The following is a 13,150-nucleotide window of genomic DNA, read 5'->3' as shown; positions in this document are numbered from 1 at the left end:
AACCACCATTGGAGAGATTGCTGAAGAGATGATGTCACAGAGATGGGATGAGAAAGAAGATCCGTAGTCTGTGACCACTGGTTGGCGAGAGTCCACTGAGGCGTGCGAAGGTGGAGACGTGCCAGAGGAAGGACATGCACCGTCGAGGCCATGTGACCCAGGAGGACCATCATCTGTCGGGCAGGAATGGAGGGATGCATGAGCACCTGACGACAGAGGTGGAGCAGGGTCCGCTGACGATCGGAGGGGAGAAAAGCCCTCATTAGTGTGGTGTCCAGAACTGCTCCAATGAATTGAAGTCGCTGGGTGGGAAGCAGATGCGACTTGGGGTAGTTGATCTCGAACCCCAGGAGGTGGAGGAGAGAGATGGTGTGATGAGTAGCCTGTAGCACAAGTTGAGACGTAGGTGCTTTCACCAACCAATCGTCCAAATAGGGGAACACCTGGAGGTTGTGAGACCTGAGGAAGGCCGCTACCACTATAAGGCACTTGGTGAAGACCCTGGGTGAGGAAGCGAGGCCGAACGGTAGCACCTTGTACTGATAGTGATGGTGCAGTACCTGGAACCGCAGGTAGCGGCGAGAATTTTGATTGATGGAGATGTGAGTGTAGGCCTCTTTGAGGTCCAGGGAACATAGCCAGTCGTGTTGAGAAAGAAGAGGGTAGAGCGTGGCAAGGGAGAGCATTCTGAACTTCTCCTTGACCAGACATTTGTTGAGGTCCCTGAGATCGAGAATGGGACGGAGGTCTCCCGTCTTTTTGGGTACCAGGAAGTAGCGGGAGTAGAATCCCTGCCCCCTTTGATCTGGAGGTACTTCTTCGATGGCATTGAGAAGGAGGAGGGATTGAACCTCCCTCAGGAGGAGGGGGGGTTTGAGATGAGTTTGAAGCAGACTCTACGGGAAGGTTGTCCGGAGGTAGAGTCTGGAAGTTGAGAGAGTAGCCGTGGCGGATGATGTTGAGGACCCACTGGTCCGATGTGATGATTTCCCAACGGCTGGAGAAAATGGTGAGACGACCTCCGATGGGTTGTGGAAGAGGTAGCAAGGGTGGATGACTGGCTATGCCCTGGAGAGAAGAGTCAAAAGGGCTGAGTTTGTTTAGTAGGCTGAGGAGGCTTAGAGGGTTGAGAGGCCTGAGATCGAGCCTGAGCGTGATGTTGCTGTTGACGGGGCCGCCTAGATTGCTGGGGAGGCGGATTGAGTGGCCTGGCTGAGAACCTCCGTTGATAAGATGTTTGTGGCCGATAAGGTCGGGTAGGCGGTGCCTTCTTTTTCGGCTTGATCAGGGTGTCCCACCTGGTCTCATGGGCAGAGAGTTTCTGGGTGGTGGAATCCAGTGACTCTCCAAAAAGCTCATCCCCGAGACAGGGGGCGTTGGCCAGACGGTCCTGGTGGTTGATGTCCAGGTCGGAGACTCTGAGCCAGGCCAAGCGACGCATGGCTACAGCCATGGCAGAGGCCCGAGAGGTGAGCTCGAAGGAGTCGTATATCGAGCGGACCATATATTTGCGCATTTGGAGAAGGCCAGAGATGTGCTGTTGGAATAGCGGGACCTTGCGCTCAGGTAGGTACTTCTGGAGGGCAGACAGCTGCTGGACCAAGTGTTTGAGATAGAAGGAAAAATGGAAGGAATAGTTGTTTGCCCTGTTGGCAAGCATGGCATTTTGGTAAAGCCTCTTGCCAAACTTGTCCATGGTCTTACCTTCTCTGCCAGGAGGGGTAGAGGCATAGACACTGGAGCCCTGAGTCTTTTTTAAGGTGGATTCCACCAGAAGGGACTCATGGGGCAATTGAGATTTGTCGAATCCAGGAATAGGGATGACACGGTAAAGGTTGTCCAGTTTACGGGGAGCTCCCGGTACCGTGAGGGGATTTTCCAAGTTTTTGTAGAATGTCTCCCGTAGGATGTCATGCACGGGAAGCTTGAGAAACTCCTTAGGAGGTTGCTCAAAGTCTAAGGCTTCTAAAAAGGCTTGGGACTTTTTGGAGTCAGATTCCAGGGGAAGGGACAGAGCAGCAGACATTTCCCTCAGAAATTTAGAAAAAAAGGACTGTTCAGGTTTAGAGGTGGCATCAGGTGCCGATGGTTCCTCATCAGATGAGGAGGGATCCTCCTCGGTACCGAGAGGAGTCTCCTCCCATAAATCAGGATCCCTGACCTCTGGTGCCTGTCGGGACACCGGGGTGGAGGGTGCGGTGTGGCGAGTCTTGGACAAAGATTTACCAGAGCGCACCGAAACGGTACCAGGGGAGGACGATCGGCGTCGTTCTCGGTCCCGAGAAGAGTGCCGTACCGCCTGGTGCCGAGGAGGATCCACTGTGGGTTGAGAATGAACCACTGGATCATCATGAAGTTGTTGGGCCGAAAGGATCGGCATCGAGGTGTTTACCGGTACCGAAGGAGTGGACACCGGGGGCTCGGTGCGGGGCTCGGGCCGGTCTGGTACCGGAAGGAGCGGTGCCAGGATAGAGGGTAGCAGTTGTTCAAGTTGTTTCTTCAACTGCTCCTGAAGCTGAGTTTGTAGAATGGCCGAGATACGGTCATCTAGGGGTGGCATCGGAACCGCTTTCTTTTTCTTCGGTTCCTTGGATGCCGCTCCACGCCCCGGCGATGAGGAGGCCGATGACGAGGCACTCACCGATATCGGGGCGGAGCGTTTACGGGACCGGTGCGATGCCGGTAGGGACGGTGTCGCCACCGTAGCAGGAGGGCGCTCGAGGGAAGAGGAAGGCTTCTTAGCCGGCTTACCTGGCGCCAGTGGCGCAGATGCGGGGTCGGTCGGTGTCGAGCTTGACGGTGCCGATTTTTGCGGTACCGCCGTTGAAGGTGAGGAATCCATCGCCGACTCGGTGCCGAAGAGAAGGGTTTGCTGGATTCTTCGGTTTTTAAGAGTTCGTTTTTGCAAAGTGGCACAGCGGGTGCAGGAGTCCGCCCGATGCTCCGGACCCAGGCACTGCAAACACCAATTGTGTGGGTCAGAAACGGAGATCGGGCGTGCACACCGCTGGCACTTCTTAAAACCGACCTGCGGGGGCATGAAGGGGAAGATAGCCTCCGCAAAATCGAAGTCCGAGGCCTGTATAATGGCAACAGGCCCCGCCGGGGCAAAAACGAAAGAAACAGGAAAAAATCAAAGTTTTTTTTTTTTTTTTTTTTGCAATTCAAATAAAAAGGAAACCCGAAGGTAGAGGGAGAAAAATTTAGAACAAAAGCGCGAGCGGGAAGGCAAAAAGTGATTTCAACGGCCGTTGAAAAAATACACGCGTCTTCTTCGCTCCGCGGAAACGAAGAAACTGGGGACCACGCACTCCTCCGTCGGGCGGGAAGGCACTCGCGCACGCGCGGTGCGGCCAACTAGAAACTTCTAGTTAAAAAGGTCCGTACCGAGGGCTCCGTCGGTGACGTCACCCATGTGTTAAGAATATGCTGCCTGCTTGTCCTGGGATAATGCTCCTTCTGGCTCATGTGCAGAAGGGAAAAACTGTAGACGTTAGTAGAGTTCCCAGTGAAGTAGGAGGATTACAGAAGAAATCCAGAAAGGATTCCTTCTGCACAGGCTCAAGGCCATGGGGAGACAGCCCGTTTATCCAGAATGACACACCTATTTCACTGGAATATTAATATTGGATGGCTGCTGAAAAGCATTAACCTGTAACCATACCCAGGCAAGAGGGAGATTTACATTCCTCTGATAGAAACATTTGTCTTTGACAAATGTATACCCATCTTTATCTCTGTCTATTCTGATTTATGTGCTACATATGATAGATTAATAATTGTGGGTATTAGGGTCAGTGCTTAAAAATAGATGTTCTCTTGCTGGTATACATAATAAAACAAGGAAAAATAGATTCTTTGTCTGAATGGCAATTTTTGGCCTCACTTCTTGAGGATGCTGTTGAATCCATGTCTGTCTTCTTTATGTGTGCTATCCTAGGAGTATGTTAAATGAGGCGTGTGTGAGGAGTTGAAGTCTCTCTTGCTTTCTAGCCCAGTGAGAGAGACACTCCTTTACAGGCAGGGCCGCCATCAGGGCATTCAGGGGCCCTGCATTCAGGGGGCCCGGGCTCCCCCAGGGTCCTAGGCAGTGTTCTAAGGCAGTAGCTCGCCAGTAGCTCGCCAAGTAGCCAGTAGCTCGCCAAGGCAAAGTGAGTCGATCACCCAGGACTCACATTGTCTTGGCGATCTAATCTGTCAGGCTGATCAGTCTTCCTCTCCCCGACGTCAATTCTGCCGTCGGAGAGGAAGTTCGGGCCAGCCAATTGCTGCCTGACTGGGCGGAACTTCCTCTCCGACAGCAGAATTGACGTCGGGGAGAGGAAGACTGATCGGCCCGAAGCAGGGAGAGCATGCGTCGGCGTCGGCTTTGGGGCCTGTTATCCATTGGTGGGTCCTGTTCCCCGATGGCAGCGGCAGTGGCTTGGGGAAAGACAGGGAGAAAGAAAGAAAGGGGGCAGGCAGGGAAACAGAAGGAAAGAAGAGAAACAGAAAAAAAAGAAGGAAAGGTCAGGGAGAGAGGAAGAAAAAGTTGGGGGAGGGAATGAGGTGTGGAGGAGAGAAAGCATACAGGCTGATAGAAGGGAAGAAAGATTGGATGCACAGTCAGAAGAAGAAAGTGCAACCAGAAATCACCAGACAAGGTAGGAAAAATGATTTTATTTTAAATTTAGCAAAGTGGAGGCAGTATTACCACAGTTTTCAAAGGAATTTGCCCAAATAACTTAATAGTTAACTGGGTAAATTCCCAGAGATGAAAACTTCCCTTCACTTACTATGCACAGTTCTGAATTTATATCTGCTGTCTATATTTTACAATATGGTCCCCTTTTACTAAACCGCAATAGTGGTTTTTAGCGCAGGAGCCTATGAGCGTCAAGAGCAGCGCTGGGCATTCAGCGCAGCTCCCTGCGCTAAAAACTGCTATTGTGGTTTAATAAAAAGGATGGAGGGTATATTTGTCTATTTTTGTATGGTTGTTACTGAGGTGACAATGCATAGAGTCATCTGCCTTGACCTCTTTGAAAAAAACCCAGAATAGGAATGATAATTAACATTTTCTCAGCGTATAGTGTGCTTTGTGTTTTTTAATTTTATTGTTGGTAGATCATTTTGACTTGGTCATTTTAAAGTAGCTCACAAGCTCAAAAAGTTTGGGCACCTCTGAGCTAGAGCGTTGAAACTGTGTATTTCTATTTTATCCCCCCTTTTACAAAACTGTGGAGCGTTTTTTAGCGCCAGCCGTGGTGGTAGCAGCTCTGATGCTCAGAATTCTATGAGCGTCAGGGCTGTTACCACTGTGGCTAAAATCCACACTACAGTTTTGTAAAAGAGTGAGGGGTTAGTTTGTGATGACATATTCCATACTAGGCGAAGGTGTTTTCTGTGTTCTGTGTGTTCGAAAGACATGGTTTTCTGTTAGGATTGACGGTGTAGGATTGATCTGTGCTGATCTGGCTTGTTTAGTTTTACAATGGGTGTATTGATGTACTGCTCACTGCAATATGTAAGATGCTGCCTTTTCCTAGGTACTCATGTGTGACGTGTGGTTTGTTACTAAAAATCATGTTTTTCTTACAGATGAGGGGGGGGGGGTGCCAAAAAATGATGGGCCCCAGGTGTTACATATGCTACGTACGCCACTGTATGTAAAGATACCAGAAAGCTGGCGTAGCAAAAACTTTAAGTAAATTGTTATTCTTCTAAGTTTTGAGTATTTAACCCTCCCACAATCTCACGGGCACTCGTTTCAAGTTTATTGAGATTTTGATTTAAACGCAATATCAAATATTTTCAATGCGTATAACAAAAATAAATTTGGGGAAATAAATAAAACCATTTGAACAATAAACATACAAACATATCCATAGATGATTAAAATTACATAAGGAGTACAAGGATAAACTACATTTGTTTAAAAATGCGTTCTCCGCGCCTGCTCATAAATTTGTTGACTGGAAGGATCCAGCAATGCGGCCAGATGTCATTCAGGATAAAGACAGAGAAAGAATTGTGCAATTTGGATTAATGATGGAAGATGATTTAAAGCAAATGGCACAGTCTATGAGTAAAGATCTTGACGGACGTTCTTTTTATGAATATCTCCTCTATGCCAAATCACCCAATGGACGTGAGAAGATTTTAAGGGACTGGCTTAGGTGGAGCATTAGCAGAAAAGTATGTGTGTATTCGGCCCATGGAAGAAGGGGGGGGGGGCGTCGGAGGGGGGAAGGGGTGCGTGCGGGGCCCAATAGGATTGCTCAGTAAGGGGCCCAGAAATTTCTGATGGCGGCCCTGTGTACAGGATCCAGTCTAGACATAAGCCACTACAAAACTGTATGGAACTAATACTACTACTAAAAAGAGGGTTTGGTCAGCAGCAGCCCTGGATCCATGCTGTTTTCTTGCAAGGGCTTCCTGAGAAGAGGCTGAACAATTTTCTTACATGCTAAATACTCAAGGGTTTTTCAGAGCAAACAATTTACCTGGTGTTCATTTTGTGTGTCTGAAATCCTAAGTAGGGATCCAGAACAAGACTGGTGGCTAGGTCATCATTTTCACAGAGCTCCTTAGCAGACATTCCAGATGAAGGTACATAGCGACTCTGGCTCTCAAACCCTGAGCCAGTACCACCACACGCACCACCACCGCTACCTGGGAAAAGAAACCCACAAGTATAGGAAAATACAAATTCATTCACAATGACATATTGTTGATTCACTTAAAACAACTGACTGCTTCCCCACAAAATCTAAGTCAAAATTTACATGCTGAGAGGATATAGTTGAGAATGGATTTAGAATGCTTGAAGTTCTAAAATTCATTCAACTTAGGTCCTATTAAAAATAAGAACATAAAATGCTATGCTGGGTCAAATCAAATGTCGATTCAGCCAAGCATCCTGTCTGTGACAGCAGCCAACTGAGGTCACCTCGAAATACCTACCAGAGTGGTTCTCCATCTAGGAACCAGAGCACACCCAGAAATTTGGTTACTCAGGATATCCACGATTTATATGCATGAGCAGGGCCACATTAACACTATTAGGTCCTAGGCTCCCCTACCATCATTTCACCACTCTAGAAGTAGCAGGGAAAGTACAGAGCCTAGCTGTATCGGAGCAGTAATAGGTTGCGAGTGAGCATAGGGGGATCCTTTCGCACTGACCCTGGTTGACATGAAAATCAGAAATCACTTTTGCCAGAAAGGAAGGACCTGTATGGAGAACCCCCAAGTCTGTTATGCGTAGAAAAGGCTCCCTACACAAAAACAGCCTGAAGCTCTGAAATACACCATGCAGAGATAATAGCCACTAGAAAGATAGTCTTGATTGTGACATCCAAAAAGCACAGTTACTTATCGTAACAGGTGTTATCCAGGGACAGCAGGCAGATATTCTTGACTGATGGGTGACGGCACCGACGGAGCCCCGGTACGGCCAATTTTAGAGTGATTGCACTCTAAGAACTTGGAAAGTTCTAGTAGGCCGCACGCGCGAGTGCCTTCCCGCCCGACAGAGGCGCGCGGTCCCCAGTTAGGATAAGCCAGCTAAGAAGCCAACCCGGGGAGGAGGGTGGGACGCAAGAATATCTGCCTGTTGTCCCTGGATAACACCTGTTACGGTAAGTAACTGTGCTTTATCCCAGGACAAGCAGGCAGCATATTCTTGACTGATGGGTGACCTCCAAGCTAACAAAAAGAGGGATGGAGGGAAGGTTGGCCATTAGGAAAACAAATTTTGCAAAACAGATTGGCCGAAGTGTCCATCCCGTCTGGAGAAAGCATCCAGACAATAGTGAGATGTAAAAGTATGAACTGAGGACCAAGTAGCAGCCTTGCAGATTTCCTCAATAGGAGTGGAACGGAGGAAAGCTACAGATGCTGCCATAGCTCGAACTCTATGGGCCGTGACAGAACCTTCCAGTGTCAGTCCGGTCTGAGCATAACAGAATGAAATGCACGCTGCCAGCCAATTAGACAACGTACGTTTAGAAACAGGACGTCCCAATTTATTCGGATCAAAGGACAGAAAGAGTTGGGGAGATGATCTGTGGGGTTTAGTACGCTCTAGATCAGGGGTGTCAAAGTCCCTCCTCGAGGGCCGGAATCCAGTCGGGTTTTCTGGATTTCCCCAATGAATATGCATTGAAAGCAGTGCATGCAAATAGATCTCATGCAGATTCATTGGGGAAATCCTGAAAACCCGACTGGATTCCGGCCCTCGAGGACCGACTTCGACACCTGTGCTCTAGATAGTAAGCTAGAGCCCTCTTACAGTCCAAAGTATGCAGAGCCTGTTCACCAGAATGAGAGTGAGGTTTCGGAAAGAAGACAGGCAGAACAATGGATTGGTTGAGATGGAATTCAGAGACAACCTTAGGGAGAAACTTTGGATGTGTACGCAGAACCACCTTGTCATGATGAAAGACCGTAAAAGGTGGATCTGCAACTAGTGCATGTAGCTCACTGACCCTCCTGGCAGAGGTAAGAGCAATAAGGAAAAGTACTTTCCAAGTGAGAAACTTGAAAGGAGTGGTAGCCAAAGGTTCAAATGGAGGCTTCATTAAGGCGGAAAGAACCACATTGAGATCCCAGAACACAGGAGGGGCTTTAAGAGGTGGTTTCACATTGAAAAGACCCCGCATGAACCTGGACACCAAGGGATGAGCTGAGAGAAGTTTTCCATGAACCGGCTCATGAAAAGCAGCAATAGCACTGAGGTGGACTCTGATGGAAGTAGACTTAAGGCCAGAGTCAGACAAAAAAAGCAGATAATCCAACAATGTCTCCACTGCCAGTGAAGTGGGATCAAGATGATGAAGAAGACACCAGAAAGAAAATCGTGTCCACTTCTGATGGTAACATTGCAGAGTGGCAGGTTTCCTGGAGGCATCTAGAATGGAACGAACGGGCTGAGACAAAAGAGTATCATGAGAAGTCAGCCCGAGAGATACCAAGCTGTCAGGTGCAGAGACTGGAGGTTGGGATGTAGAAGGGTCTCCTGATGTTGTGTAAGCAGAGAAGGAAACAGTGGAAGACGAAAAGGTTCCCTGGAACTGAGTTGAAGAAGAAGGGAGAACCAATGTTGCCTGGTCCACCTCGGAGCAATCAGAATCATGGTGGCTCGTTCCCTCTTGAGCTTGAACAAGGTTCTTAACATGAGAGGTAGAGGAGGGAAAGCGTACAGGAACAGATTGGACCAATCGAGGAGAAATGCATCCGCTGCCAGACGGTGAGGAAAGTAGAGTCTGGAGCAGAATAGGGGCAGCTGGTGATTGTGAGGAGCTGCAAAGAGGTCTATCTGAGGAGTGCCCCATTGAGCGAAGATGGACTGCAGAGTGAAAGGATCGATTGTCCACTCGTGAGGCTGGAGAATTCTGCTGAGCTTGTCCGCTAAGGAATTCTGTTCTCCTTGAATGTAGATAGCTTTCAGGAATAGATGGTGATCTATGGCCCAAGCCCAGATCTTCTGGGCTTCCTGGCACAAGAGGCGAGAGCCTGTCCCACCCTGCTTGTTGATGTAGTACATTGCAACTTGATTGTCTGTGCACAGCAGGAGGACTTGAGGAAAGAGAAGGTGTTGGAAGGCCTTGAGGGCATAAAACATCGCTCTGAGTTCCAGGAAATTGATGTGATGCTTCATTTCCTGAGCTGTCCAAAGTCCTTGATTTTGGAACTCTTCAAGTGAGCTCCCCAGGCGTAAGGGGAGGCGTCGGTGGTGATGATAAGTTGATGAGAAGGTAGATGGAAGAGAAGACCTCTGGAGAGATTTGAGGATATCAACCACCATTGTAGAGACTGACGAAGAGATGATGTCACAGATATGTGACGTGAGCAAGGATCCATCGCTTGGGACCACTGGGTAGCTAGGATCCATTGAGGAGTGCGCAGGTGAAGACGTGCGAAGGGTGTGACATGAACCATGGAGGCCATGTGACCCAAGAGTATCATCATTTGCTTGGCCGAGATGGAACGTTGTGGAAGCACCTGCTGACATAGAGATTGAAGTGGTTGAAGACGGTTGGATGGCAGGAACGCTCTCATGAGGACTGTGTCCAAGACCGCTCCAATGAATTGAAGTCTCTGAGTGGGGATGAGATGAGATTTGGGTAGATTGATCTCGAACCCAAGAAATTGAAGAAACAGGATGGTCTGGGTGGTGGCCTGAAGTACTGTCTGAGATGAATTGGCCTTTATCAACCAATCGTCCAGGTAAGGAAACACCTGAAGGTGGTGGGAACGTAGAAAGGCAGCCACCACAATCAGACATTTGGTAAACACTCTTGGAGAGGAGGCAAGACCGAAGGGAAGCACCTTGTATTGGTAATGACAACGATTGATCATGAAGCGTAGGTACTGCCTGGAGGCCAGATTGACCGGTATGTGAGTGTAAGCTTCTTTGAGATCGAGGGAACATAGCCAGTCGCCTTGATTGAGAAGAGGGTAAAGAGTGGCCAGAGAAAGCATTCTGAATTTTTCTTTGACCAAGCACTTGTTGAGATCGCGAAGATCTAGGATGGGTCTGAGATCTCCTGTTTTTTGGGGGACTAGAAAATAACGGGAGTAGAATCTTTGCCCCTTTTGATCTAGAGGAACTTCCTCTATGGCGTTCAGAAGGAGGAGGGATTGAACTTCTTGAAGAAGGAGGGAAGACTGAGGAGTGTTCAAAGCAGACTCTTTTGGTAGACCTTGGGCGGGAAGAGTCTGAAAGTTGAGAGAGTAGCTGTGGTGGATGATGTTGAGGACCCACTGATCCGAGGTGATGGTTTCCCAACGGCTTATGAAATGAGTAAGGCGTCCTCCAATAGGCAGCGGAAGATGGGCAGATGGAGGGATACTGGCTATGTCCTGGAGAACCAAGTCAAAAGGGTTGTGAAGGTTTTTGTGGAGGAGGAGGCTTCACCTGTTGTAGCTGCTGTGCAGGTCTAGTGTTTTGCCTCTGTTGTTGCCTCTGACGCCTGGGTTGTTGAGGTGCCGGTGGCAAAGGACGAGCCACAAATCGACGTTGGTAGGCCGATTGCTGACAAAAAGGCCTGGTAGGTGGGGTCTTCTTTTTTGTTTTGAGGAGAGTATCCCACCTAGTTTCATGAGCTGAGAGCTTTTGGGTAGTGGAGTCCATGGATTCTCCAAACAGCTCATCCCCCTAGCAAGGTGCATTAGCCAGTCGATCCTGATGATTGACATCAAGTTCTGAAACTCTGAGCCATGCCAGTCGGCGCATGGCCACCGACATAGCCGTGGCCCGAGAGGTTAGCTCAAAGGTGTCATAGATTGACCTGACCATGAACTTACGAAGTTGTAAGAGCGATGAAGAAGTTTGGCGAAAGGCAGATCTTTTACGGTCAGGGAGGTACTTCTCAAAAGCAGTCAGATTTTGTATGAGATGCTTGAGATAGAATGAGAAGTGTAAAGCGTAATTCCCTGACCTGTTGGCCAACATCGCATTCTGGTACAACCTCTTGCCAAATTTGTCCATGGCTTTACCTTCTCTGCCAGGAGGAACTGAGGCGTATACACTAGCTCCCGTGGATTTCTTTAGAGTGGATTCCACTAATAGAGACTCATGTGGGAGCTGTGGTTTGTCAAACCCAGGAATCGGGATGACTTTATATAAGGAGTCTAACTTGCGGGGGGCTCCTGGGATGGTCAAAGGTGTCTCTAAATTCTTGTAAAACGTCTCTCTCAAGATGTCATGGAGAGGTAATTTGAGATATTCCCTTGGAGGTTGGTCAAAATCCAGTGCATCAAGAAAAGCTTTGGATTTCTTTGACTCAGCTTCCAAAGGAATAGAGAGAGAGTCACACATCTCTTTCAAAAAAGATGAGAAAGAGGTTACATCTGGTTTAGAGGATGGGTCTAAAGCAGAAGGATCCTCATCACCAGATGAACATTCCCCTTCAGAGAGAAGAGGGTCCTCCGAGTCACCCCATAGATCAGGATCCCTAACCTGAAAACTGCGGTCTCGGCTGTGGGGGGGGACCTGAGGATCGGCGCCGTCTCCAACCTGCCGCCGAGCCTGCAGCCGCCGACAGCCGCCTCGGGGGTGCCCTACAGCGCATGGAAAACGGGAGCACGCAGGTGGGAGTGCGCATGCGCGCTTAGGGCTTTATTATATTAGATAAACACTCGCTGATGAGGACCCCCAAGCTATGTCAGCTGAGGAGGATTTCCTCTGCAGGTGGTCAGGGGTCCCTTTTGCCAAGTTTGGCAGGCAGCAGTAGCGTCTCCGAGTCACAGATGCTGGCACCTCAGTGGCTCATGGATGCTGCCAGTGACTGCTGCACTTGGTGGAGGGGGAGTTCTGGCCGTCTCTAGAGGAGGTCCTCTGCTGGTGGTGCTTGGGGATCCCCACTAGTCACAGCAAGGGTCAGCAAGTACTTCAACACTGTAGAAATAAAACCAGAAATGCGTTTCCTTTTCTTTTGAACACAATACAAAGACATCTGCAATATACATTTCCCAAAGCTAACATATTTTAGTCAATAAATTCTGTTTTTTACCTTTGTTGTCTGGAGACTTATTTTTCCATCAAGTTGGTCCCAGTTTCTTTTTACCGCTTTCCCGTCTTCTGCAAATTCTTTTGTTGCTGTCCATTGGTTCCTCCTACCATGGTCCAGCATTTATCCCTTTCTCATCTTTCGCCTCTGCCCACCAGCCCCATGCCCAACATTTCTCCTTCTGTTCTTTCACCCCTCTCCAGCACCATGCCACATCTCTCCCTCCAATCCCTTCACCATTATGTCCAACATTCCTCCCTCTTGCATCCCTTTCAATCTGTCCCACTGTTCCCTTTCCACCACAACATTTCTCCCTCTCATCTTTCTCTTCCCTATCATCTGTACCACATTCCCTCCCTATGACCAAAAATTCTCTTCCATGCTCCTTGTACAGGGCAGGATTAACTCTTCAATGTGCCCTAGGCACACAAATACACTGAGACCCCTAGCCCCCACCTATCCATGGCCCTGCCCCCTACCAACAACACCCTGCCCCCACCATTTATTTACCTGCTTCCTTGCGTTTTTATTTATTTGTTTATTTCTACTTGATTTCTTTTTTTTTCTCTTTATTTTAGAGCATGAGATTCAGCCCCAAGCAACATGAGAAATTCTCCCTCTCAGTGTGGGACCATTGTTTGAATTTGAAAGCT

General features: G+C 48.6%; 1 protein-coding gene across 4 annotated transcripts in view; it reads right to left on the bottom strand.

Annotated features, from left to right (window-relative positions):
- The window catches only part of KMT5B (lysine methyltransferase 5B), a 258,170-nt gene that overhangs the window by 204,477 nt on the left and 40,543 nt on the right, over positions 1-13,150 (bottom strand). For 3 of the 4 annotated variants that reach the window (XM_033928243.1, XM_033928244.1, XM_033928245.1), the window contains exon 3: positions 6,486-6,654. In XM_033928243.1, coding sequence (XP_033784134.1) covers positions 6,486-6,654 — 169 coding nt within the window. Of the gene's footprint in view, positions 1-6,485; positions 6,655-13,150 lie in introns of those variants that run through there. The other variant, XM_033928246.1, reaches the window with a different exon arrangement.

This window comes from Geotrypetes seraphini, chromosome 19 (genome assembly GCF_902459505.1).
Source record: "Geotrypetes seraphini chromosome 19, aGeoSer1.1, whole genome shotgun sequence".
NCBI classification, from domain to species: domain Eukaryota; kingdom Metazoa; phylum Chordata; class Amphibia; order Gymnophiona; family Dermophiidae; genus Geotrypetes; species Geotrypetes seraphini.
This window is presented reverse-complemented; position numbering and strand designations above follow the sequence as displayed.